The sequence below is a fragment of the Oryzias latipes genome, chromosome 1 (assembly GCF_002234675.1).
Source record: "Oryzias latipes chromosome 1, ASM223467v1".
In the NCBI taxonomy this organism is placed as follows: Eukaryota; Metazoa; Chordata; class Actinopteri; order Beloniformes; family Adrianichthyidae; genus Oryzias; species Oryzias latipes.
The window spans coordinates 30,450,677-30,477,932 of record NC_019859.2 but is presented as its reverse complement, the minus strand read 5'-3'; the positions used below and the strand labels follow the sequence as shown (position 1 = coordinate 30,477,932).

The 27,256-nt window shown below is 40.7% G+C and overlaps 1 protein-coding gene across 1 annotated transcript in view; it reads right to left on the bottom strand.

Annotated features, from left to right (window-relative positions):
* Window positions 1-27,256, bottom strand: part of LOC100049390 (xylosyltransferase 1) — a 116,297-nt gene that overhangs the window by 8,693 nt on the left and 80,348 nt on the right. The window contains exons 5-9 of the mRNA XM_004066196.4: window positions 23,715-23,795; window positions 21,524-21,740; window positions 19,989-20,165; window positions 14,703-14,968; window positions 9,572-9,770 (exon numbers count right to left, since the gene is read on the bottom strand). Coding sequence (XP_004066244.1) covers window positions 9,572-9,770; window positions 14,703-14,968; window positions 19,989-20,165; window positions 21,524-21,740; window positions 23,715-23,795 — 940 coding nt within the window. The remainder of the gene's footprint in view (window positions 1-9,571; window positions 9,771-14,702; window positions 14,969-19,988; window positions 20,166-21,523; window positions 21,741-23,714; window positions 23,796-27,256) is intronic.

Below are 27,256 nucleotides of genomic sequence, written 5' to 3'. Positions count from 1 at the left end.
GGGGGCTGATTAACACAGCCTCACCCTGCTGGAAGATCAATGGCTGACTGGAACTGACTCAGGATCACATCCTCGGAGAACTCAAATTGCTCTGCATGGTAAAAATAGACATTGCTTACATAAATGAGCCATTCTGGACCATTGAACTGCTCTGTATTTAGGCCAGGATCTTGGAATCATAATGCCCACATGTAATCACTGCTTTGCTTTCACAACAGGTCATATTAGAGCATTGCTTGCTTTGTCCCATATTATATTTTTTGTTTACTCATCAAGTGCGAAAGCTCACCCATATTCTGGTTTGGAACAAACGATAGAATGAGTCACAAAAAATTGTGTGGCCAAACATCTTGTAGTGACAGAGGACTGTCAGGAGTCGGGACCTTTCTTTTCTTCCTCATCAAACTTGGTTTCAGAGAAATAAAGTATGGCCTAGATTACAAAAGGGGTTGATTCAGACATCCCTCTGGTAATTCAGAAGATTCATAACCCCCTGCTGTAACAGTAAAATACGTCCAACACAAGAGACCTTCAGCTCCCATCTTTTTGCTCAGCTGTTGGACAGGACAAGTTTAAAAAAAAAAAAAACTTTGTTTCAGACAACAGCAACCTCCTATGTATTGGAGCTGCATTATTTTTTTTTAAGTTTTGTCCACTTCTGTGGAAGCATATTGCATTAAAAAAGATGGGAGATCTTCATTCTAATTTTTTGTTTTTTATGTTTTATTTTTTTTTAACAACTACATAAGCAAAAAACTCCAAACAGGCTGGGATTTAACGACCAGCAATTAAAAGTTGAAAAACCACGAGTGTCCATGTCGTAGACGTGGTCTGTTATGTTTATGTGCTCATCACAATATCGCAAGTGTGTTTTGTTCTTCTTTATCCACAAACATAGACGTACTAAAGATCGACCAGTATGAACCATTTTTTTTTGTCTGTGGTGATGCAGGAAAGCCAGAGTTTGCCTTGATGCTGATGCTTGTGAAGCATCAATCACACCGGGAGAATGTGAATGATCAGCCACACCAGTTTCCGACTCTTTGTGAATGTAACATGCAGCAGCAACAGGGGTTCAGAACAAAATGACCTCTCTTTCACCTCATCACCTTTCTTTGTGTTTGAGCCACACGTCGAAGCAGATTTTGGGTAACCAAGAAGGAGCGAGCTGTGAGACAACAGCTGATGGAGATTTTAAAGCTACATTAGTCAATACAGATAAAGCTGCTGGCAGGCAAGCGCCAAAAAATCAATGCTGTGGATTAGGAAGCAAATGTTTTCACGCTTTTACGGAGTCAACCTATCCGATCCATAACACACGGAAGTTGGTAAGCTGCCTCATGACGGACCACACCTTTCTTTATAACCAATCAAACACCAACATATTTTAATTGTTTTAATTTGTTTGTGATTGGTTGTAGCCTTTTACACCTTCTCTTCTGAGTCTGCTTTTATCAGATACAAGTCTTACAAAAGTGATTAGGTGGGATAAACAGTCTTTTGGGTAAGCTCGGCCCTCCCTGTACCCCTCCTAGACTAAACCCTCAAGCAAATTGGTGGAAGTTGGTGAAAAACGATGTTGAGTCTTTTTTGCTTGTTTGCTTAAAATGTTGACTCATTCTGACTTGGACAACTTTTTTTTTCAGTATCACAATGCTTGTTTTTGGTGTTCCCTCGCTTACTTTGCAGGCATTTTTGCTGTTCTATGGAGGCAAGGCAAGGCAAGTTTATTTGTATAGCACAATTCATACACAAAGTAATTCAAGGTGCTTCACAAAACAGAAAAATGCATTAAAATCACAATACATCATAGAAATAATCAACGTAAAATTTACTTTAAAAAAAAAAAAAAATTTGAAAATTGATTTAAAAATAAAGGAAGGAAAGGAAAGAAAAGTGCAGATAGGACCTTTCAGTCATATACACGGCTAAACAGAAATGTTTTAAGTCTAGATTTGAACATGAACACAGAAGAGGCCTGTCTTATGACTTCAGGGAGGCTGTTCCAGATTTTAGCTGCAGAATATTGAAACGCTGATTCCCCTTGTTTAGTTCTGACTCTGGGAATCAACAGGAGGCCGGCCCCTGAGGTCCTCAGAGTACGAGATGGTTCATATGGCACTAACATGTCAGAGATGTACTTTGGTGCTCGGCCATGGAGAGACTTGTACACTAGCAGAGCTGCTTTGAAGTCTATTCTTTCAGGTACAGGGAGCCAGTGCAGAGACCTGAGCACAGGACTAATGTGATCACACTTCCTGGTTCTGGTCAGGACTCGAGCAGCAGCATTCTGGATGTACTGAAGCTGTTTTACAGCTCGTTTGGAGAGGCCGGTGAGCAGGCCGTTACAGTAGTCTAACCTACTGGAGACAAATGCATGAATAACTATCTCCAGGTCTGGCTTTGACACTATGTTTTTGATTTTGGCAATGTTTTTCAGATGGTAAAATGCCGCTGATGTTACTGACTTGATATGGCTGTTAAAGTTCAGGTCAGAGTCCATGATTACCCCTAGATTTCTGACTTGATTTGAGGGTTTTAGAGACAGAGAATGAAGGTAGCTGCTGACACTTTCTCTTTGTTTCTGTGGGACAAAAATAATAACTATGGAGGCCAAAGGGGCGTGTCCATCTGCTTGTCTGTCTGTTTTCAACAACTTTTGTCTGTCTCATGACGGTTGTTTCAGGGATTTTTACGTCTTTATGTCTTATTGCTGTGACGGTTAGCTTATTTCTGCCTTTAACTCTTGGGATTTTGTGTTTGTCCAACTGCTTATCTTGTTGCTGAAGTTACTGACCTGTGTGTTGGTCTCAATAAAAACAGTTTCAGTATTTTTATTGTTGGCCCGTCTCTTTTCTGTGGAGCCTTAGTCTGGTTCTGCAGGAGGTTTCCCCCTAATCTTCCATCTAGTTTCCCTCTCCGCTAGCTACATTTCCATTCAACATATGTGCAAAACTTGATCGAAGTTCTAGAAATGTCGAAAAGACACAATTTCGCAATTACACTGTTTCCATTAAATCATAATCATGTGACTAAACACAAACCAATTCACGGGATTATTCATTAAAAAAATGAATGTGAGAAATACTTTGATTCACAGCATGTACTTTCAAATTTCTGTGTCTGTGTTTATCTCATTACAATGCACCAAAGGTATAAAGGATGTTTAGAGATCGTATTTATTTATTTCAAAAGCTCTACAGAAACATCGGTAATCACGTCTCAATGTCTGGGTTCATGAGATCATTCAGAATTTTTTGGGGTACTGTGAACTCCACTCTCACTGCAATTAAGCCGCTTTCATTCGCTTCTTCTGTGTCTCTGTGACCTATATTAGTTCAAGAGGGGAAAAATAAAAACAAGGATCAAACTAGAGGATCTTTGTATTATTGTCTTGATGAAAATAAAAAAAATATAAGATTTAGGAGGCCTGAGCTGGCCGCCTACCCATCCCACAGTGCCTTTCTGTCTGCTGTCCAGCCAGCCGCTCAGGGGCCACTCGACAGTCCAATGGGCCACGCGAAAAGGCTGGCGACCGGTTCAGGGTGTATCCCTCCTTCGCTCAACAGTAGCCCAGAGAGTCTCGAAAATGTGCTTCCATTGCAGTTTTGCCAAATATGTCAATTTTGATATAAAAACCACCTCCTCCAAGCACAAAAACATTTTTTTTTAAAATTGTCGTGGTCCATTAGACCTATTTACTATTGCAAATCTAAATTGCCCAATTTCATAGTCAATTGAAACTTGTCCACTTCAGGGATTACACCAAAAACAATTACCGGTAGATGCAAACTGATGGTCACTTTTATTAGACATTTTTACACATTTAAACAATCTAAACAATAATTGTTACCCAGTTGTATCATTTATCTTGTAAACCGTTTTGTCCCTTTCGGGGTCACGGGGCTGCCAGAGTCTATCCTGGCCACTTGTCGACGAAGGCAGGGGACATCCTGGACAGGTCGCCAGTCTGTTGCAGGGCCATAAGTCACACACCCATGAAAAATCATAATTTAAACCTAGGTACAATTTACAGCAACCAATTAACCTATGAAACGTGTTTTTGGACAATGGGAGGAAGCCAGAGTCCCCGGAGAAAACCCACGCATGCACAGGGAGAACATGCAAACTACACACAGAAAGGTGCTGTTTCATGTCCCCCAGCTGGGACTTGAACTGGGGACCTTCTTGCTGTGTTGGTCAAGACCGTTAACCACTGTGCCACAGTGCAGCCAATTGTATTATTGTTGTAATAATTAATGCTGTGTTTGAGATTTTTGGCCTTAACCCATATGAACCCATGGTGACATCAGTATAACAAAAAATGGTTAAGACAACTTTAGCTGTAAACTGACGCTCTATAAAGGAACTGAATTGAACAATAAAAACTGTCTGACAGAAATCAAAGTTGCAATAGTAAAAAGTCTTTTTGGTCCCAAATAGGGCTGCACGATATGAGGAAAACTTGTGATACGTGATATTATTGATCAATACTGCGATTACGATATACCTTGCGGTATATGAACAAATAGCAAAACAACCAAAAACATCATTTCCATTTTACTGAAACAGATTAAAAATTATACTCCAAATGACCATAATCTACATAGGAAGCGAACATCTAACATAAAAGGGCTTCATCCGATTGGTCAACAATGTCAAGGGGTCCGTCTGATTGTTGAAATGCATAAATTGATTTATTTGATTTGTAAAATACTTCAAACTACCATGAGATTTTTTTAGCAAATTTAAGGTAAACATTAATTGCAATTTTTGGCGTCTTTTGTGTCTTTTTTTAGCAAATTTAAGGTAAACATTTATTGCAATTTTTGGCGTCTTTTGTGATATGCATTTGGCACATCTTGATCTCGTGATAACTATGAATTTGCGATATATTGTGCAGGCCTAGTCCCAAAGAAATCTACATTTTTTTAACACCTGTCTGCTCCCAGAGAAGCAATCCACAAGGGATCCAGAGAATAACAACATCCTTAGCTGTTGCAGTATAGTTTATGAAGGATCATTTTCTACTAAATGATCTTTGTGGTTTCACGACTGCAGTGGGAATGCCACGTGTTTGTGCAAATGTAACACAAAGTGACAGATATTATTTGACTAACTGTGAATACAACGAGATGACAACTCCCCAAGCTCTTTCCATCGATCAGTCATTCTAGATACAGCATGGCAGCACTCTGAGCTGATAAAAATAAAATCTTCCTGTAGGTGCAGTCTCCTGTGTGTCTGTATATTCTCTAACAAAGGGGGATATTAATAGAAGGGAATATGAACCAAGAAGTGTTTAAAAGCCACATTAAACTGGAATCTAATGTTTTTTTTCTAGATTCTAAACAAATGTACTTGCGGGAAATATTATAGCATCCCCCCCTACCCTTCAGCTGCCCTTAAAGTCATGAAAAATCTTCAGGCTCCAAATGCATGTTTAAATCAGGTTACATGGATCTCACAGAAAAAAGTTTTCTTCATTGTGTTTTCTGTATCTGTTACTGAAAGAATTCAGTTTGTCTAACAGCTACGATCACAAAAAACACAAAAGTTAAATTTTAAATTATGATTTCATGTAAATCCTTTCAACAGAAGCTCTCTGACAAAGTGAAGATGCCAAAAGGAAAACAAAACACGATCTGCCAACCAACCAGAATCAGTCCAACAACGCAACATTGACTTTTCCAACAGGTCAAACAATCAAAGAAAGTCCTGGCCTCATTTCACCCACTGAAGGCGTGTCACACCACATACGTGATGCATTTGTCGATGTGCACAGATGTCGGTTGAGAGTTTCGGCCGACAGATCTTTACAAGAATTCCGTTTTGAGTTGTTAAAAAAAAATGTTGTTGGTCAAGAATTACTCAATTTAAACGCAATTATTACATAAATCTTACACAACTGTGTGTGATTTTTGTGAGATGACTGTTCCACGTATTTATTTCTTGTCACGCATGTACCACGATGTTTAACTTTTAAACCGCGTATCCGGCGCACATGTCCCGTAAAAATTACATAATCGAGTAGGACTCCCTAATGAATTGCATATAAACAGCACAATAATCACACAAGGTTCACATTTCACGTTGACTTAGGTGTTCTTTGCGTGGTTTATTCATACTTCTGTGGTTTTAACGTGGTTCATTCCTGATACATCTGTGAAAATGTTCACGTAAAGACCCACAACTTTTCTTACTTTCTCCACGAATATATTCACGTATGAACAATTTTCATCTATGCATAATGTACGTAGTGGCTGTGTGGCACAGCCTTTGGATTCAGACTTCATGATTTAATTGATACTCCTTTTAAAAGAACATTAGTTTACAGATAGTGTTCCAAAGAGGCTTTATTATCTTAAACCTTTGTGCTATCTTAGATGACCCCACCCTTACATTGACGTGTTCTCCCTACCATGACAAAGGTGGATAAAGGTGGAAAGATTTCATGTAATCCATGGACACCAGTGAAGATCACAAATCATTGAAGAAAAAAGGTTCAGCGCACCGTCTTGTGGGTCTAGATGACCCAACTCCCAATGTTAAAGTGCCTAGGATAGCACAAGGGTTACAGCTTTGAAGTGTGAGACCTTGATTGAAGCACACTTCAAGGATACAACACAGTATAGTGTATGTGAGATAAAAAAAAGAATTTGGTTTCATCTTCTACCGTTTGTCCCTTGGTCATGGGGCTGCCGGAGCCTATCCTGGCCACTTATGGGCGAAGGCAGGGGACACCCTGGACAGGTCGCCAGTCTGTCGCGGGGTCACACATAATCACACACCCATGCATACTCACACTCACGGACAGTTTGGAGTGACCAATTAACCCATGAAGCATGTTTTTGGACAGTGGGAGGACGCCGGAGTCCCCGGAGAGAACCCACGCATACACGGGGAGAACATGCAAACTCCACACAGAAAGGTCCCCCATTGATGTTTTGGTTCAGGTCCCCCAGCCGAGACTTGAACCAGGGGCCTTCTTGCTGTGAGGCAAGAGCGCTAACCACTGCTCCACTGTGCAACCCTTCTCCATTTGTCAATCATGTTAACATGTTTAAACCCCTACAGACGCAAAAACCCTAACCCTCAACAGAAAACTGAAATTTGAATTCTGAAGCAGGTAAAGTCTGTGTAGCTTACTATGTTGAAAGATTTTCTCAGCTGAGAGTTAAATTCTCCTCACTGTCATGTTTGACTTGAGGGGAGCTAATTTGAACTGTGTGGGTTTGAAGTGGTTCTGTACTAAATTAAACTGTCTAAAGGCAGCTGGGAGAGGGAGAAAAAGAGACATATCTGTCTTTTTTTTTATCTAAAGGAGGACAAGGAACACATTGTTAAGCCTGCCATATGGTTTATCTAACAAACTCTAGCTCCAGTAATATGGGTTATATCTGCCAAGTTGACAAAATGCACAAAGCTTCTGCAGCTACACCGTGCCGTCTTATTTAAGCTCCTTCAGCCGCCCTTTTGAATGATGGACAGGCTGACTGACAGCCACCGCACTGTAGCAGACAGAGAAGGCTTTCTTAGGCTAAGAATTCAGATAAAAGCCACAGCTCACACCACTCCTCTGTCACTCATGGCTCATGGGCTCCCTGCTGAGCGGGGCAGCACCAAAGCCTTATGTCCGAAACTCTCTTTCAATCAAAGAATATAAATGAACATGATTCATTTGATAGAAAACACTTCACAGGTAACATGTGAATAAAATAGATCACCATTTTAAAAATATAAATCTAATATATCAGGAGGTGTTCCTTATAACCAAAAAGGAATCTGCCAATAATATTCTATTATAAGTGCCTAAAAACCCCCACTGTGTCTTATAAAAACTGTTAAACGTCAATTTGACTAGAAACTAAACAATCGCTGTAGACTTGGTCGAGTTGTTGAAGTGGGTGAAGAGTGAAGCCAGCTCAAGGTGTGTGTCCTGTACATGGAGGATAGAGGATTCCTTTGGTCATGGGACGCAGTGGCTTGTGCCTTTTAGCGTTTTAGCTTTGGGGTTGTTGCCATTACGCTATATGTCATCATACATTCCTTTGCAGTAATGTGTGTGATTTTGTGGGAATACAGTGAGCCTGTTTTAAAGCTCACCGGGTCCCAAGTTGTACTATTTTACATCAATTTGTACAGCTTAATATGAAAACTACTTTCTCTTAAAATACTTTGATTTGCTGTCCAGCATCAACTCCACCTACTTGAACCATTTCAGCTCCAGTGTTGATGTTCTTTGAATTACTGGAAATCTTTAGCCGTTTATGCAATTTACGTAATACTAACAGATTCTGATGTGTAGAAAAGCAGCTTTTTGATTATATACAACATTTTACAGTGGTGATGGAACATAAGGTTCTGACACAGAAAAAGCAGTTTTGCACTAATATGCGTAATTTTGTACTTTATGTAAAGCAGCAACACTTTACTACCATTAAGTTTTGCATATTGGTCCAAAAATGCTTTTCTCCACTTCCGAATCAGTTGGAATAATGGAACTTGTGCAAACGATCAAAGAGTTAAGGGTACTAGACTGTTAGTTAAATACATATTATATTTTGTAAGCTGTTTGTTTTTTGTCATTTTATTTCTTTGTATTTTTCTTGAATTCATTGTCTTTTGCCTCTCTTTTCCACCTACCTGCACACAACACCGTTCTTTCCATTTTTGCTTCTGTTTTATTATCTTGTCTTATGTCACAATTACAATTAAAATTTCTAGTGCTAAATAAATAAAAAAAATAAAAAAAAATAAGGTAGTTTGAAGAGTGTGTGAGTGTAAGTTTGCCAGGGACATCTCTAGCATTAAAAGATCAAAGATAGCTAAGTACAAATTCCTTTTTAAATGGAAATACATTTTTATCTATTACTTTGGAAAATAAAACTACCCAGAAAGCCAATGCATAGCCAATGCATGTTTTACTGTAAAGTGAGTAGCGATGATTGATTATGTGGGAAGCCACCCAGTGGGGAAACAGGTAAAAGCATCGGCTCCAATTGGTGTGGAACCAGGCTGAAGGTGGACGTGACGGTGTATTCTATGAGCGCCGTTGCGGTCCACAAACAACGCGTTGACATTTTGATGGGAACGGACGAACACAAGAAAAAGGCCAATTTACATGCGCTCAGTTAATTTTAAAGGATGCCACTGTGGCGTCAAAGCAGAGTGGCTGTATCCTAAACAGGCTGTGTGGTATCTGTAAACAGAAATACAGATTAACATAACAACACAATCAAGGCAGGCATTCCAGTGTGAAGGTGAAAAGTAGGCATTCTAAGGATCTAACAAATAAGCAGCTCATGAAGCGCTCATCCCTGTAAACTGGGATGAACTCAATCAATTTACATTTTACAAGCCCCATTATAGGCGCGAGTTTAACAGTGTGAGGATGTGGCGCCATGAGTCTGGGCAAGGGCGAGATAGCAATGGACATAAGGTCACCCCAACACGGAGCTGTGTATCTCACTCCTAATTACATGCTGAGGAGCTGTGTTTTCCGCTCTGACTCCTTTCCTGCATTTTCACTGCTAATTTTAACAACACACCGTCTGAGACGCTGACTCACCTCTGCAAACTGCAGCCGGCTGAATGTGCTTGTGGGGGGGGTGGTTAGCTTGAAACTCTTCTTGGGTGCTACCCAGGTCTCCATGGTCTCCAACTTTCTTGTGGCCAGGTTGTTGGCGTGGTGCTTGACCAGATAGCCCTGGAACTGGTCTGAGTGGAAGTAGAGATGGACGGACACCGGGTGGCCCATGGGGAAGTACCTGGCGGAACAGTGAGAGAGTGAGAGTCCGCCGCTCAACCTGATGCCTGCTGACCTTCAGCATTTCAAGGCTAATGCTGTAAGAAGAGAAGAATATGAAGATTCATGTGGAAGGACGAGGCCCTGAGCATGCTAATGCTTGCTTGCAGCAAAGGTTAAGAGAAAGTCAGTGTTCTCTGTAATTGTGCTACATGGTGGGCATTAATTCAGTGACCTTTAACAGAAATCTAGTCAAACACTTGTGTCAGCAATGCAGGCATTCCCACAAAGCACCCTGGCGGTTTTAACTGTTCACACACACTCATGCACGACTGTAACAGCAAATCAGAGAGAAATGACTGGAGAAAGCTTGGTTTAAGGACCTTTGGGAATCAGTCAGTAAACAGCCACTCTTCTGTATGGAAATGGTTGTGTCTCAGTGTGATGGGGCTTATATGAGCTCTGAAATGAGAGAGAGGCTTACAAAAAGGCATGTGACAGACCAATGTGGGCTGAAATTACCGAAGAGTCACATGCTTCATTGGCAGCAGATTCAGATTAGTCCATTTTGAGCACTTGTGCACCAAAGCGCATTTAACATTTAAGTTTGCCGAAGAAAGTTGAACTGGGTCATCCAGTCAAACGAAAGCCAATGAAGGTCTTGTTCCTCCGATTATTTTGTTGTTCATTTGAGCGTCGCCCCATATGTCGCAGAGGTTTGGCCCTCAAGGCAGAGAACTGATGCGACTTCCGGAAAACTAAAACGGATCGGTGGCACGCAGCTCTGGGAAGCTCTCTACAGCTGCTGTCCACACGCGCCCTGACTTCTTCTCGGCCAGTTTCTCATTCTGCTGCTTCCCGGACCCCTCTCCAGGCACACAGAGCTGAACACAAGCACACAGTGTTTCTGCCTGCTCCCCTGTGCCTGTAGCCTCATCAGTATTCCAGTAAAGAACCAGGAGTCAACCCGTCCTGGTAAATGCTACCCTGACAAGCAGAACAGCAAATATTTACACTCACTAGGATTGCATTGCACACTCCTCACTCTCCTGCTCCCCTTTAGTGTGTCTGTTTCTCTTTTGTGTCTCCTCTCATATATCTCCCATTTGGCTTTTCCTCCCACTTCTCTCTTCTCAGTCTTTCATCCTGCTTTTTGCGCTCGTCCTCGAGCTTTCGATCCCCCAGGACTCATCTTTCCTAAAAGAGGCATGACTGCTGGCGTGAGAGGCGATGAGAAGGCCGGAACACAACCTTCATAGAAGCTGCATTCAGGCTTTTGCTCCCCAGCGTTTCAAACCGAGTCACAGCTAGCTGCTAAAAGCACCAAATCACTGTGCGTCCTTTCACTGTCTGAGGCCGACCCAGCCAGCTCTTAGTAACACATTTGATTTCCAGCCGCATGGAAATTACATAGACATGTACAAACGCACACAGACATTGTGCAGACTTCTGTTGATTACATTATGGCCTAGAAAATACCCAACCCTAACCAAGTGCTGCCTCATCCAACCCACCGCCAAAAGGCTTAAGAGTATGAATTTGCATTCTGTCTTATTCCTACCAAGCGAAGTCCTGAGACGGTTCTGCAGGTCCTCAAAAGATCAGCGAATCAGCTGCAAATGGCTCTAAGACTGTAACACATCAACTCTTACAAACTTTTATGCAAAGTGGGCTACTTTAAAACCTAAGAATGAAACGTGAACCCACAAAACTCTAATGGACATCACAGAAATAGCTGTACCATTTTAATCGTTGGGTTTGAATAAAACAAAATAAAAATGAAACTAAATCAGCTGCATCCAGATCTTTTGAAGTCCCTCCCTACACGTAGTATAGATTCATTATGAAATCAAGATTTAAATTAGTTTCGTTTTTGCTTTGCTTAGTCAACCTTGCTGAAATTAAAAAACTGTGTTATCCTAAAAACAACAATCCAACACTAAAGCTCAAAGAAAGCACAGTGCAGCCAGGATTTGGACTAACCCACTTCTCATTTGAGTCTCCCCTGTGACTTCCTCAACTCAAAATGATTCATTCATTTCCTTCCAACGCAAAAATACCTGCAATGTTTCAATGTATTAAAAGGCAAATTAAAAAAGGTTCAGAGTCAGGAGGACAAAAAATGTTGCTTTTTCCTCTCAGCTTTACAGACTTACAGGACAATGAGCAGTCTGACTCTAAAATTGAAGGTCTTTATCAGGACAGCAAATCTAAAATCTGAACTTCATTTGACTGGGAGGTCGTGATGGCCGTGGCTCTGACGCCAGCGTCCAACAGAAGCTGCCTTTTCCTTCAAGCACTGCCTTTGAGTTTGTTTTGGTGTCACATCACTGATAATGTCTGAAGCAGTTACTGCTTCAGTTTTAGCTGTCAATCAAACAACTGTTTTAAAACAAGCATCCTGATGTGTACCAGAACATGCAAGACTTTGCTTCAACAGACTTGTTAGAGCATCTTAAACAGTTACAAACAAGTCAAATCAGTTAAAAACGACCCAAAGGACCATGTAAGCGGCACAGTTTCTGGACATTCAATCCTCTCTGTGCTTTTTTTCTGGCTGGTAACATTCACATAATCATAAACAGAGCAGGTAAACCTGCTGGGCTTTGACAGCTTTGTCTTCTTTACTGTGTACTCTCCTCTATACTCCAGACACATTCAGGATAAAAAGACAATTTTACCTGCCAAAGCTATCGGAAGTTTAGAAAATACGCCAGTAGGACGAGTGGGAAAAAGAAAGAAAACACCAGAAGAAGGCAATAGTACCCACTCAAATTTCAACATATCTGCTCTTTTGTAAATATGTAACTTAGGTAGAAGAGCAACTAAAATGATGTCAGATCAGCGTCAGTTTACAACATTCTCCAAACAGACACTAAGGAAACATTATTATTTTGTTGTTGTTTTTTTCTTTTACCTCATGATAAAATTCAATAAACTTGTTTAATTTTGTGTCTTTTGAAAAAGTATCATTTATGTGCATGGAAACACGAGCAGTTAGTAAAGTCTGTTTAGTGACAGCTGCCTGCAGCGCTTCCAAAGAAAGAAAATCTGTAACTTTTTCCATTCTTGAGGTGGTCTTGAATGGCTAAACAATCTCCCAGAACACATTCAGTGATCTACGTCATAAACATGCAGCTCAACAGAAGCACCTGCTCCCTTGAGCTTAGGCTGCTGAGCTGCTGAAGGCCGTGTTACATAGCAGCTGCAAATAATTTGCGAATATTGCAGGGATGAAAACTGGTCATATGTGTATATACGTAGAAAAGTGAGAAAAGTTGTGGTCTTTACATGAAATTTTCATGCATGTATCATAAATGAACTAGGTTAAATCATCTGAAGAAATATGAACATGTAAATCTGTGCTTCATTGAATTTTTTCACTTTGACATTTAGTGCACTGGGCAAAAATCACATTGCTCAGTACCATGGTCAGCTCCCGATGCTTTGTATTAATTAGTCGGATTCCCCTGGCCAGCACTAAGTGCCAACTGATACAGCCGCAGCTAGGGAGATCCTCGAGTAGGGCCCGGCGTTGCATCCACAAGGGCATCCTTGCCCGCCGTACCTCGCAGCCTTCCACGCAGGGCAAAACACCGCCATATGCCAATTACGTAATGGAATTGCTGATGAAAAGAAAACATTAAGACTTTGTGTAGAATTAGCTTATCTAAGCCTTCAGTCACATGTACCTGTCTGCGAGGTTGACCGAGTGCGGCAAGTTTTTGGGTTGTCTCTGCTGGTGGAGAGTCAATTGGCTGCGCCGTAAGACGAGTGCACGTGCAGTTTGCTTGAGAGAAAACCCCAACCTCAAGGCATGTTGTTTAAAATACGATTGTCGTGCGTGTGGTAAGTATGTCGTGCAGTATTCATATTGCTAATTTAAGTTGCACACATTTACGTATGAGTGATGCAGTCACATAGTGTCCTTTCACAACATTCTAGTAAATAGCGAGTACTGGCGTCTTAGTGCACGGATTTGAAAGCGCCCGTAGGATGCTCACACATACTTTACGTCTTACTCTTCTAGTAAGAAGGAGGTTAGAATGAAAAACTGTATGAAAAAACTGTAAGACATGTCTGCGTCTCACCTTCCTAACCTTTATTTACCCTTGTGTGTTGCCTGTTTGCTACAATCTGTTGTCCTCGGTAGAAAAAAATGTACGTTCTACGGGCTCACCGAGCCTTGATATATCATCTGCCTGTAAACGTTTGCCCATTTTTTGCCTGCAAACAGCAGTTTCCTCCCCTAAGAGCAGTTGCGACAGAAGTTTTAGAAATGCATTTATGCATCTCTTAGGAGCAAGGACATAATGAAAATAAATGTAGATATGTCTTTGTGCTGTGATGTTGAAGGAAAAAAGCAAGGAGATGGTTCCTGATCAGTTTCCTTTATGTGTTTAAAACTTGCTCGTTTCAGCTCTAGTAATGGACATGGAGAACAAATGGTCCATCTATCAATTAAATATGAAAGCTACACGGTCCTTTTGCTTTTTATTTAAACCACATACAATATGTTGAAAGCACTGGAATTCCTTCATTTCCTCTAATAATAGACTGGCCTAGGGGGCAGCTTTCACTGTTATGACCTATATAGGCTCATTATCTCAGGGATAAATTGACAGAGTGTCATATTGTGTTACGAAATGAAAAGCATTAGTTCTCTAATGCTTATTGAAGCTATCTGTTGTTGTCCTATTTCCATGACGTGATGTCGGGAGATGAGGCGAAAACAAAAGGCTTTTTATGTGCAGCATGCTGTGGCTTCTCTGCTAATGTGGGCGCGGCTGGTTTCAGAGAATAAAGCAAACCCAGGGCTAACTGTGGAAAAAACAGCAGGAGCAGGTGCAGGCGTGCAAAAATAACAACAAAGACATGCAGGTGTGTGTGTAAACAGACAGATACCAGTGCAGGGGAAAAGCTCTGTTTGCATTCACGCTTTCAGGGAACTCACCTGCAGCTGTGATCGTTGGGGTTTCCCTGCAGGGAGGCTGCTGCCCGCGCCAGGCCCATCCGTGAGAAGGAGTGGTAGTAGGTGAGCATTGTGTCAGACAGGCTGGCCACACCATCCGGCTCATCGTACGCATTCTCCCAGTAAGAGTTCAGTGCTGGAGATCCCTGGGGAAAGGGCCCGAACAGATAGGCGTCCAGCTGGTTCACAATCTCCTGGTTGACACTGGCTTCGAACTTCCTGGCAAAGAAGGTGGGCCGCACTGTTTGCTGTTGAGGAAAGAGGAAGGTAACATTGGGGGAGAGGAGGGACGGAGGAGATAAAGAGAAGTAAGAGGCGACAATTAAAAAATGGTGGGTGGCCAGAATGTCAGAGGAAGGTGTGTGTAGACAAAAAGGAGACGGGAAGCACAGACTAAACACGATGAAAACCAGAGGAATATGCAAAAATGTAAATGACTCTCCAATCCCTCACCTGTCCGCACAATCACTTCACTTTTCCATCAGTAATCATCTATATCCCCACTTGTGTGTTTAAGTTCATGTATTTAAAATAAGGCAAATTAGACCAACTAAACCAAAAACTTACACTAGTTTAAATGAGGTAAAACATTGGTAAGGCTGATCTTTTTCCAGTGTCACTAAGAAAAGTTAACCTTTAAATGCTATTTTACTACAGTTTTTCTTTAAATCAACAATCGCCTTAGTCTGTTTATACAGTATAAATGCATATATGATTTTATGCCTAGCTTTGTGGCTAAATCTTTGGTTTTAGCCTGACGAACCGTATTCACAACAAACACAGTAAAAATTTTAAAACAGGAAGTTAGTATGTCTTTGCAACACTGTTTCATACGAGGGATAGTGACTGTGAAAGTGTCATTGTTCACAATGCTTCATTGAAGACAGTCCCACACCAACTACATTTTATCTATTGTAAAAGCGTTCCCAGTGGTCTTTTATTTATGATTTCGTAGTTTTTAGCTAAATCTAAATTCTTAAAATCATATTTTCCGCAGAGCTGCAGAAGCTCGTTAGAAATTTGCTTTAGGTTAGCCTCGCAAATTTTCCAGCCTCCCTATGTTCACACTCTCTCCCACTAGCAACAAACGCCTAACAAGCTAACATTAGAATAGCAAAAAAACAGCAAGAAATATCGGAGTTATTCAGCTGCAGGAGAAGGAAGACTTTGGTCCGCCGAACATTTTTCCGTTTCCTTCCTTTTAGATAAGGAATACTCAGAAAAGCAGTTTTACTTTTAAAGCATTTGATATATTTCCTTCATCATGAGAAAAAGGCTACAAGAACATGTCAAAACACATTTTCAATGGAGTGGGTCTTTAATAAACATGAAGCTGATTTTGTCCCAAATCTGTTTCTCGAATCACAGCATGTTTTACTTAACTATATGATCCGCACTGAAATAGTGCTACGTCAAAGCATCTTTCCTATTTGTTTATACAGGTTCCCTCGGCTCTCTTGCGTTTCTAGGTATACAGAAACAATGATAAGCTTTACCCATAAAAATATTACCCAATGCAAAAACAGCCATGTGCTTTGTGGGAGGGGCTTCACACCCAACATGAACAAACAGAACGAGATGGATGAGAACAAAACTCATCAATTGGTCTCTCTGAAACCTTTATATAGATATAAAGGCAGAACGGTTGAAGGTTAGATTAAAAATGGCATTTTATGGCTTTCTTGGGCCCTTGAACATTAACAGCGCAAACTGTGATGGATCCAACTAAAATAAACAGCAGATAAAAGATTAATTACATCATGATTCAGTTGCCATAGATGACAAGATTTTGGGTGCATGACTGGAGCAGGAAATCATAAAGGACGTCAGTGTCAAGCAGCTTCATTACAGGAAATACAGTCAATACTGATATCCAAGGTTATCTGGATATGAATTAAAGGAATTAAGATAGAACATCAGTGTGTAAGCTGAAGCTGCAGCAGTCTCAATCTATAGATTTTTTCTGCTTAATTTGTCATTATGGACCATCTCATCACCCTCTGCATGAGACCGGTGCACTGAACAGTGACTTTTGCAGGTCCTTCTTCCAGGCAGGTATTAGATTCTACAATGCCTCATGGACAAGTTATTATATATTGGATTTAAATGGAAATTATTATTTGTTATTTTTAATTATCATGTTGTTTACAGAACTCTCTGCAAACAAAATAAGAGAATTGAGGACACACTATGGTATCAAATCCCCATCCCCATCACCCACCTACCTAGTAAATATTCATCAAATGATTTTTTCAAAGCTCTAAGCTGCTCCTTTCCTGCAGCGCCTCCATGTTTTTCACCCTCTTCATCAATGCTGTATTATGTCTTGTGTGGTTGATGGTGCAACATGAGTTAAACCAGCTCCAAAGCCTGGCTTAAGCACAAAGGGAGCTTTGAAGTCCCATGCACCCAAGTATTTTTCAAATGCTACCAAACACGTTGGTGTTACATATCAAAAAAGAAACTGGAAACCAAATCAAGCACATTTCTGAAAGATTGTGATTTTTCTCATGTGGCAGCAAATGTGGGATGAAAGTGTGGCTTCACACCTTCTGATGCATCACCCCTCTGTGATAAACTTGAGACGGCTATCTGATATGAAAGAGGCCCTTCTTCAATCAGTCAATCAAACTTTAATTGAAAAAAGTGCTTCTCATGCTTTGTGCAGCTCAAAGCAGCGCAAAACCCTACTCACACTTTGCCCCCCACCCTCCGTTACATCCCATGACCCCACGCACAATTAATAAGTCTTATAAAAGAAACGTATATCATGAGATGCTAGATCTCTGTCTTTGCCTCCTGCTTTTCCCAGATATTTCTATGTTACCAAACAGTAATGCGTTCAAACCTTCCTAGTGAGCTGGCGTGAACATAATCTCGTGGGAAACTGAAAAACCAGACACCCCCTGCTTGTCACTGTCGTTGTTTGTAAAGGCTGAAAGGCATAGCTCAACAATATAATAACCACTAGTATCAACACAGACTGGTTCTGGAAAGGCTCTTTTATGTCAGCATTGGACTTCACTGATTCCAAACTGGGTGCAAACCAGGCTCAACATCAGAGCCAACGAACTGACGGGAGCTGTGTTGGCACTAGACTGCCAGACTGAGGGAGACAGATGGGTTTGGCAGAGGGACTGAGGTCAGCGCGATGGCTGGTGCATGAAGGGCAGGATCGAAAGCGGCATGAGTTAAAGTGATAATAAGCCGTGGTAGAATATTAGGAGTCACTTTGCTGAGCCACTTTAACTTCTTCAAGAGCATGTTAAAAGTCAGACAGTGAAATAAACTCACTTTGGAGTCAATGCCAATGCTTTACTTTATTTTAAAGGTCAAGCCAGACCTTCTCTCCCACTCATACCCAAGGCAGAAAGGACCTAATTACCGCTGCAGCCGATTTTCCTCCCAGGGTCATTCTAATCGTGACATAATTTTGCACATATTGACTGTGAAGGCTAGGCGAACACACTGGATGATGAGTTTGACAGTACGTCTCTTCAGGGGAAATTCTTTTATAATGTGCTGCTGCTGGTTCTTCAGTTCAAGCCCATTGTTTGCTCTGCAAATGTGGAAAAAACTGAGAACTTTTCTGTGTTTGACCAATATCTTGAATAAAGGTAACCCGTTTGGCCTCCTCCATGTTTTTTTTAATAATCATTTTACATAGCAGAGTTCAAATCTACTATTTTAACTGTTTTCTTTTTTTTAAATAAAATCATACTTTAATATTTTTTAATTAAAATAAACAGAAAAAAGCCCAAATCTCTGTTTCTCTGAGATTATTGAGTATAAGAAAGAATATATGATGTTGTTTCTAAATTAGGTTGGTCGCTGTGTTGTAAATCAACATCACTATTTACTTTGTTTTTTAATTCGCTACTAAAGCGTTAAAAGGGAGTCCAGAGCAATGGCTGCTTTCAAGGTTATTCACAAATTTGATTGCGCTATTTTTTATGATAGTATTTTAGGGCTACTACCAACAAAAGTTGTTCAAGAATGGGACCCATGAAGCCTTTGAACTGTGTGAGTTGTCTTTGGTTTGTTTCTGCAAACAAAGCCTGACATTTTTTAGGTATTTCCTCCCATTCCAGCTGACTCTACAGCACTATGGTGTAAGTAAGCTATGAGAATCTGAAACATTGCCTTAAAGCAAACCAGTCATCCTCTGGCATGAAAAAAAAGCTGCTGTACAGTCATAACTCAGATATTAATGTGCTTTTCTCTCGGCTGACGCAAAAACAGTTTAACTGCGAGGAGCAGACCTGTGGTTGATGGAAGCTGCCATTCAAAACGTAACTCTTAGCCGACTGCGCATTCAAACAAGTAGAAATCAAAACTTAGTTAGGTCGGAATGATTTCACCAGAGCCTATCCGGCCAATGATGGTACACACCAGCACCAAATGCACACAATGTTCCCAGCATCAGTTCTGTCATGCATGAGTTAAAGAATACAGGATCTGTGAAACTAAAATGCGTTTAATGAACCCGAATGTTCTGATAGGCTCTAATATTCAAAAAGTGGTTGCGTGGAAGAGACATTAATGAAACCTTTTAACCTACCAGTGTAACAGATAGCACACACAATGATGCCTTTATTTTACATCGACCTAAAAGTTTGCATTGGATAAATTATATTTACACCATGGTCCGCGAATACTCGATTTTGATTGGCTGCTGGGTGTGGATTAAAAAGTGGTAACGCACACCTCAAAAAGAAGTTCTGGTCACATAGATTAAATGTTCTGTATCACTGCGCTGGCTTCTTCAAAACAAACTTTATCTTCATCATCTGGATCATTGTAATGATCGGCGTAGAAATGGCTTCCTTTGCTGCTGCAGTCAAGGTTGCTGCCGGCTCAGCACCACCGCATGACAAATAGTCCGCTTTTTGTGAAAAAGGCCATCCAAATTGAAAAAGTAAAAAGAATAAAGTACTTAAAACTGATTGAGTTTTTTTTTTAAGTGGTATAAGTGGGTTAATGGCCTTCGAGGTGTGCATTATCAGAATTAACGTACTTTGCGGAAGTAACCGACCTCCGCTTCTGGTCGGATGGTTCAGGCTTCCTCGGTGTGTTTTAGTTTTCCGATAATGCACACTTCGTGAGCCACTAACCCTTACCCAGTATGGGGATTCATTGTTTTAATAACTGTTTACATTTTCTTTTCACAATAACTTTCAAAGTTTTTTTTTCTTTTCTTTATAAAGCTTGTCATCAAAGTCATCAAAAGAAAATGTCAAATTCAGCAGCAGCTGAAGTCGTTTTTACCTGGAAGCGGGGGAAGTCTGCCGGCTTGAAGTCATTGGGCGAGCATCCGCACCAGTCCACGATGTGCTTGTACTGACACTTACAGCCCAGTTTACGGTTCCAGTTTGTGATGCGCAGGTTGTTGTCTACCATGCTCTCACAGTGAGCGCTGTTCTCCAGCACCGTGTGGAAGAACGACTGAGAGCCGAGGGATGGAGAGGAAGACAGCATGAGGAAACAAGGAGATTCACAGGCCACGACTTAGTCAATTTTCTCACCAAGATAAAAAAAAGACAGTTTAAAAACAGAAACATAAAAAACAGCGATTTCCTCTACATGTCTCACAGCAACAAAAACATGTCTGCACGTCCTCACTGAATTATAATTTATAATTTAATGATTGATAAAACACACCAAAATAATTTAAGTTAGATTTTGTTTAAGAAAAGAACAGAAACAATACAATTTCACTGTCTGTTACTGTTTACAACGAATATGTATTTGTCGTTTTTATTATATTAAATGCAAACACAAATAGTAAATTTCATAAATGTAAAAAGAGACCAAAAATACCAGAAAAAGAATGTAGGGTTCCATAAATACAAAAACAAATGTACTGGAAATTGACCTTACTCTGTGCTTTTCGCTCATATCAAAAATATGCTGTTTAGAAAATTCAATAAAAAATCAAAACTCATGTTGCAGAAAGAAGCCACGAGAAAAATTCATTCAAAAATCTCCCAAAAGGATCTAAAAGTTTTTTTTCCAAAAGATCATACTTTCATATTCTAAAAGGGTCAGAATTTGGCGTCATTGACATGAAAGCATGGATCCATCCATCAACAGGAGGTGATGTAATGGTGTGGTGGATGTTTCCTTGGCACACTTTGGGTCCTGTAGTAGCAACGTTGATGGCTACTGCCGTCAGGATAAGGCGCCATGTCTTAAAGCTGGAATCTTCTCAGACGGGTTCTTTGAACATGACAGTGAGTTCACTGGACTCGAATGGTCTCCACAGTCACCAGATCTCAACCCAACAGATTACCTTTGAGATGTGGTGGAATGGGAGATTGGCGACATGGATGTTCAGCTGACAATTCTGCAGCAACTGCGTGATGCTACCATGTAAAATGGACCAAACTATCTGAGGAATGTTTCCAGGACATTGTTGAATCTATGCCACCCAGGATTGAGTAAGTTCTCATGGCAAAAGGGAGTCCAATCCGGTACTAGCAAGGTGGCCCTAATAAAGTGGCCACCAGTGGCGGTTTTTCTTATGGGCAATGTGGGCGGTTGGCCAGGGCGCATGAGCGCCCCCCCAAAAAACATTTTATTATGAGGCATTGAGGGCAGCACTCATAGGGCCTGAGCACCGCTAGGGCCCTATGAGTGCATGTGCCTGTTTTTTAGGAACTTGGACTTTGCGTTGTGAGGCAACAAGCTACTTCCAGGTTTTAGTGTAAGGGTTAACCATCAGCCGGTTACTCTGACAAACTTAGTGGAAGTCATTACAATGTCCTCATGTGGATGGATGTGGACACTTGTGAGTGAGTTACCTCAGCAGGAAGTAAAGTGTAGGCATAAAACCGCTTCATGCTGGTGACCAGATCGTCCTTGGAGTTAATGACGTAGTCCACAAACATACGGTTGAGAAGGAACCAGTCGGAGCCTCCGTCCACAGAGATGCCTTCTGGGATTTTCCGGTCTCCCAGCCGCCACATGTGGGTGTCGCACTCAAAGAAAAGGCGATCCAGACCCTGCTTCCGAATGAACCTGGAGGAAAAAAAACACATCCTGCTGAACCCCAATAGATTCTCATGAAGTTCTGCTGCTTTAATCATTTCTGCCCGATTCTTGTTTTTAATTTTTCTTGAAGTAGCTCTTTTCCTGCTGAGCCTGTCATGAAGAAGCTGTTGTTCCTTGCTGTTGAAATGCAGTTCTACAGCATGCAATGAAGTGATGCTGTTTATTTTTGGGGGGTCTTTTATAAGTGTTTGCTTAGGAAACTCTTCACGTTAAATCTTTTGAAAATATAATGATATTTTGAAAGCAGCAGTAAACTGAAATCTGAAGAGCCTCACGTGATTCTATTGACTCTTTTTGTATGACTCTATTGTAAGGAAATCTAAGTGCTAACAGTCGATAAACTTGAAGGACAATAGAAAGTTCTGGTATTTACTAAACGGATGCTGGGATCAGAATTATATGTATCAACTTTCATCTTTTTTATTTTTTTTTTACTTATTTGCATCCCGAAAAACATTTTAACAACATAATGTGGATTTCTGTATGATGTTGTTGGAAAAAGGTTGTTTAAGTTTACGACGTGTCGCACACACCCCCTGATTCAGCAAAGAACAGCAAATGACAATTTCTATTTTGAAGCTAATTCTTCTTTGATCTAAGATAAAACTCCAGAAACTTTTGAGGTAAAAATATTTCAGGTCTTTCTCTGTGTCTTTCTGAAGCCCTCATACCCTTGGAGTAGTTATGTTACTACAGGAAGATGAATTTTAGGATCATAGAAATACAGCAGCTTTGTTTTTAACTAAATCAGCTCACCACAGGCTCAGTTGGAAAATGAGAGAAATGAGGTAGAAAAGGAAAAAATAACATTTTTGTAACTGCTGCAAAAATGCTTTGCCGTGTGTTTTTATAATAAACATCCATTTATATAATACAACTTCATGGATGTATGTGTTTGTTGCAGCGTTTTTTTTTTTTCATATTGTTCTGATGGATTTTGTTTTACATTATCCCTTTACATCACGCCTGGTTTCCGTCACCAATCTTCACACTCTGCTTTTTTTAAGCCTTTGCTTTCTTTTGCTTCTTGTCAAACTCTGTACATGTCACCACCTCTTAATTTTTCCCAAACGTCCAGTTTGAGTCCTGCTGGAGTTTTGTCACTTGTAAAGTTGTCATATTTATGTTCTAAAAACGGAGATAAACAAAACCTTGTTCCTCAATTGAAAACATTTCATTGGAATAATTTAAATACAGTCGTAACAATATTCTGTTTGGATCATATTTACTTCATATTACATTTTATAGTTGTAAGTATTTCTACTGTTTTTATGCCTTGAATAAAAATTAATATTATACTTTGTTAAAGATTTCAGCAAAAGAGACATTTTTTTCTAAATGTCTTTATTTCTTATAGAATGAATCAGTAAGAAAATGAGTAGTTGAGCTGGGGACCAGATGCAAGATTGTGATTTTTCTCTGCTTGAAGTTCAGAAAAATGTGAAATATTAGCAAGATGCTGCAAAAACTGAAAGCTTCGTCTCTTGTAACCACTTAGCAGTGAGAGCAGTCGATGTTTACAGAAGGATGGAGGTAAAATCATCGAATCTAAGATGGAGCTGGATTCTGGTAATTTGGGTCAGAGCTGGAAAGACTCTGTCATTGTTCAAACCTTTGATTTCTCCCCCAAGTATGTGTGCATGTTCATGCACTGACATCATTCGGTTAGGTGCTGAGTCAGACTGGGTTAGACATGTCTGCTCCTTTATGCTGGGGGGGTGCAGAAAGGGTTGCGTCAGCATCGACAGGCGTTCCGGCAGTGACCTCGCCAGTTCACCTCGCCAACAAGGTTAATTAATGAAGTTCCAGATGGGAGCTAATTGTAATGTGATGCAGTCTGTGCGCAGATGCTCGGAGAAGGGAAGCAGAGGAGAGCTGCGGTGTGTGTGTGTGTGTGTGTGTGTGTGTGGGGTAAATAAAGTTCAGAATGTTGCATCTTACCGTGCATTGTCCCTGCCATGGGACTTGATAAAGTTCATGTCTCTGTATTTGGACAGGAAGGCCACCAGCTGGTTATTAGTCCTAGAATGGAAGAACAATGAATCACTTTGGTATGAGAACATCTGAAACAACATCTGGCCTGAAAAGGAGAGTGACTGAGCAGCACAAATGAAAGGTGTAATGATTTCTGGAGAGCTGTCGTGTGGATAGACTATAAAACCCTGCAGCTGGAATAGGTGATGTGTTTGATTTAAATCACAGACAAGACAACAATCAGCAGATAAGAGTTAAGTCAACAACCTAAAATATTCTGTTTTAATATGTTTCATTGACCCCAAGAACAGTGTAAAGTACTTTTATTTGTGCTGTTTTAGGCCTTTTAGAAAGACTCTGAACGTGTTGGGATTGAGAACTGCTGTGACTCTGATGCTTCCCTTGAAGAGAAAGCTGCTTTCATACATGTGTTCTCTTAAATGTGACATGATGGTTCATTTAGCCCATCAGAGAAACATAAAAATCCAGTTTGACAACTGCAAGGAAAAGTTGGCAGATGAAAGCCTTCCAAGGCTTTGTCACCGACCCAGACCTGATCAAACAGCAGCAATGAGCAGATCAAGCATTTCTTCCATTGTAACTCCCTGAATCCAGCATCACTCAGACATGCGTCACACACAGTAAAACAAAAACCAATGAAAAACCTCTTTCAATTAGTCATTTTGGGAGTTCTGTACTTAGCAGTCACACAGCTATTTAACTGTGTAGTCTAGAAGTTCTCACTAAAGGTTTATAGGTGGGTAAATCGCCAAAAGATGAGCAGATTTGTTCTTGATTCCATTAAACACTGCCTGTTTTGGAAACACTTTATAATAAAGTTAAATTTATAAATGTAAGTTTATCTATAATTAAGCAAGAATTAACTATTACTTTTGACCATCCATGTTCCTGTCATGCATTCTGTCATTCATCAGGAGGCTCTAAGGGCAGGAATGCCAAGTTTAGCCTAGTCTGTTTGGTTTACCCTTCATCTATTGAATTCTATGACTTCTTGTTCTTTATGATTCAATGTTTGTTATGCAAATACAGGTACGAAGCCCATTGAGAAGACTATTGTTATAATAATGGGCTATATAAATGAAATTGAAACTTTTTGTTGCAATTTTTATATTTGACAGCTGTGCAAAGCCCCTGAACATGAGGTCAGAAGCTGTATCAACCGACACCAAATGTCTTATTTTTGGTTTTAGTGAACATTTTGGTGAACAAGGACACTACTTTATCTTCAGTTAATTTTAAGAATGCCTGCATTTACACTATAGGGATGTGCGGTCAAGGGATCCTGAGATGCATGCTAATGACAAATAAATATTTGTCCACAATTTATGTATGATTTAAATCAAGGATAACTAACTAGCGGACCGCAATCCGGATACGCACCCAAACCCAGACGCTGGGTCGTGTACACCCAGACCCGGATCCGAATTTGACGCAAAACTAATACAATGGCCGCCTCTAATCTCTTGTTGTCGTTGCAACCAACACATTCTCTCTCCCAACTCATCATGGACATTTTTTCGGGGCCCCCTCCATGTCACTTTTTGACGTTTTGGGTGTCCCCAACTTGTCGTTTATCAACGTGCTGCCTGTTCCCATTAAATCAGGGGTCCTCAACCCCCAGGCCATAAACCAGTACTGGTCCGCACTCCGAGGGCCACTTGGTACCGGGCCGCAAACAGGACAAAAAATGCACACACTAACTTCAATTCTTTCCACTTTTTTACTATCCGATTTAGGAGGAAGTTTTATTTTGGAAAATTACTGGATACCGTTCACCGCATCCGCCTGTCTTGCCGCGTCGTGTGACATAAAGTGGCTGCTTGCTCGGAGCGCTAGCTAAGTTACAAGCGCAAAGCTTAAAGTTAACAAATGCAAAACAAAAAGACGTGTTTGGAAAGTTCCTTTGGAGAGAAAAGAGCCAGTGAGGAAACTGAAGAAGAGCTCCAACTTTAAAAAAACATACATAAAGCTGCTGTTTACAGACAAAACCAGCAGTCTTCCTCGACGTATGGATTTATGGAGACAGTTGTTTCCACGTACCAAGTCGGTCCCAATAATAAGCGGCTACTGACTCTGGAATGTTTCACATAATCTCAAAATAATGAAGATGCAGACACGATGGATTTACATTCATATTAAATTTAAGAAATCCCAGTTTTCTGACGGTTGTTGCAAAATTGTTTTTTTCGACATTTCTAGGATTTCGATAAAGTTTAGCTCATATGTATAATAAAAATGTTCAAATCTTCAAAACACAGTGGATTTAAAAATAGTGGTCGTAAAATGCTCGTATTTCTTAGGTTTTTACTTTGTAAAAATTGATGACGTCTTATTGGCCATTTAAAAAAAAAGTAGTTAGCATGGTGTTATGAATTGCTTTTAAATCCAGGGCACTAGATAGTCCCGCACTTTACAGTTTTTTAATGTGTTAAAGAGTAGCGAGGGAATTTGGATATAGCCAATGTCTCTGTATTTTGTGTGTTTTCTGTTCAACGTGATGATGCACCAAGCGAGCTCTGCCTCTCATTAGACTGCACAATCCCCTGCAAACTGGGTTGAGCGCACGCCATTTGCCAACACCCTGTGTGCTCCAATGTAAAGCTTCATTAAAATGTTTCTATACATTGTAGACATTTTTATTACATGTCGAGAGGCTTTACATGGTGCAGAGAAGTACTAAAAGTTTAAAAGCAAAAATGAAGGAACTTGAAATGACAAACTAATCTATTGCTCCTCGTATCAGTGCTGCAGACCCTTTGGGCTGATGAAGCTATTAAGGATTATACAAAAGATCCTGCTGTCTGTGATTCTGGTGAATGACTTCATGCATGCTGTTCCACTGTGGAGATGTCTGCTTCCTCACGCTCAGACTAGACAGGCTAAAAGCTTTGCTCTGCGGGCTATGCCCCCAGTCAATGGCTCCAACATTTCATCTGCAGCGGAGCCTTTCATGACGGCTTGGCTCGTCTTTCTAAAAGAGGAGTGAGACTCAGGGATCAGTGGGGGGAATGACGGGCGCATATTAATGTCGTTTTCTCTTGAAGGAGCAATTTCACAGCCTGGGTGGCTTATCTTAGGAGGTCCTGAGCCATAAAGCCTAACTGATGTGCTGTACAAACGCGAGGAGTCTTCTGTCTCTACCTCCCCCGCACATTAACACACGCCGCCTGCATGCACACTGACAATGCAGCACACAGACACGCAGGCGCTCCTGGCTGCAGACACACACAGACCATGGGAAATCATGTCAAACTCCACATTTGCCACCTGAGTGGTCACCCAGTCCGCTGGGTCTCATTTGCTTACTGTTAGCCCTTTGGCTTCTCTGTCACACATGCACACCCACACCCACAGGAACCTGATGATTCAGGTTGCTTGTTACATCGTTGCTTTGTGTCACAGCCTGACAGTTCCGCTCCGTATATCTGTTTTCAAAGATTCTGATCCAAAGTCCTGGCTGACGAGTTCAGCTCGCGCTGTCAAGACAC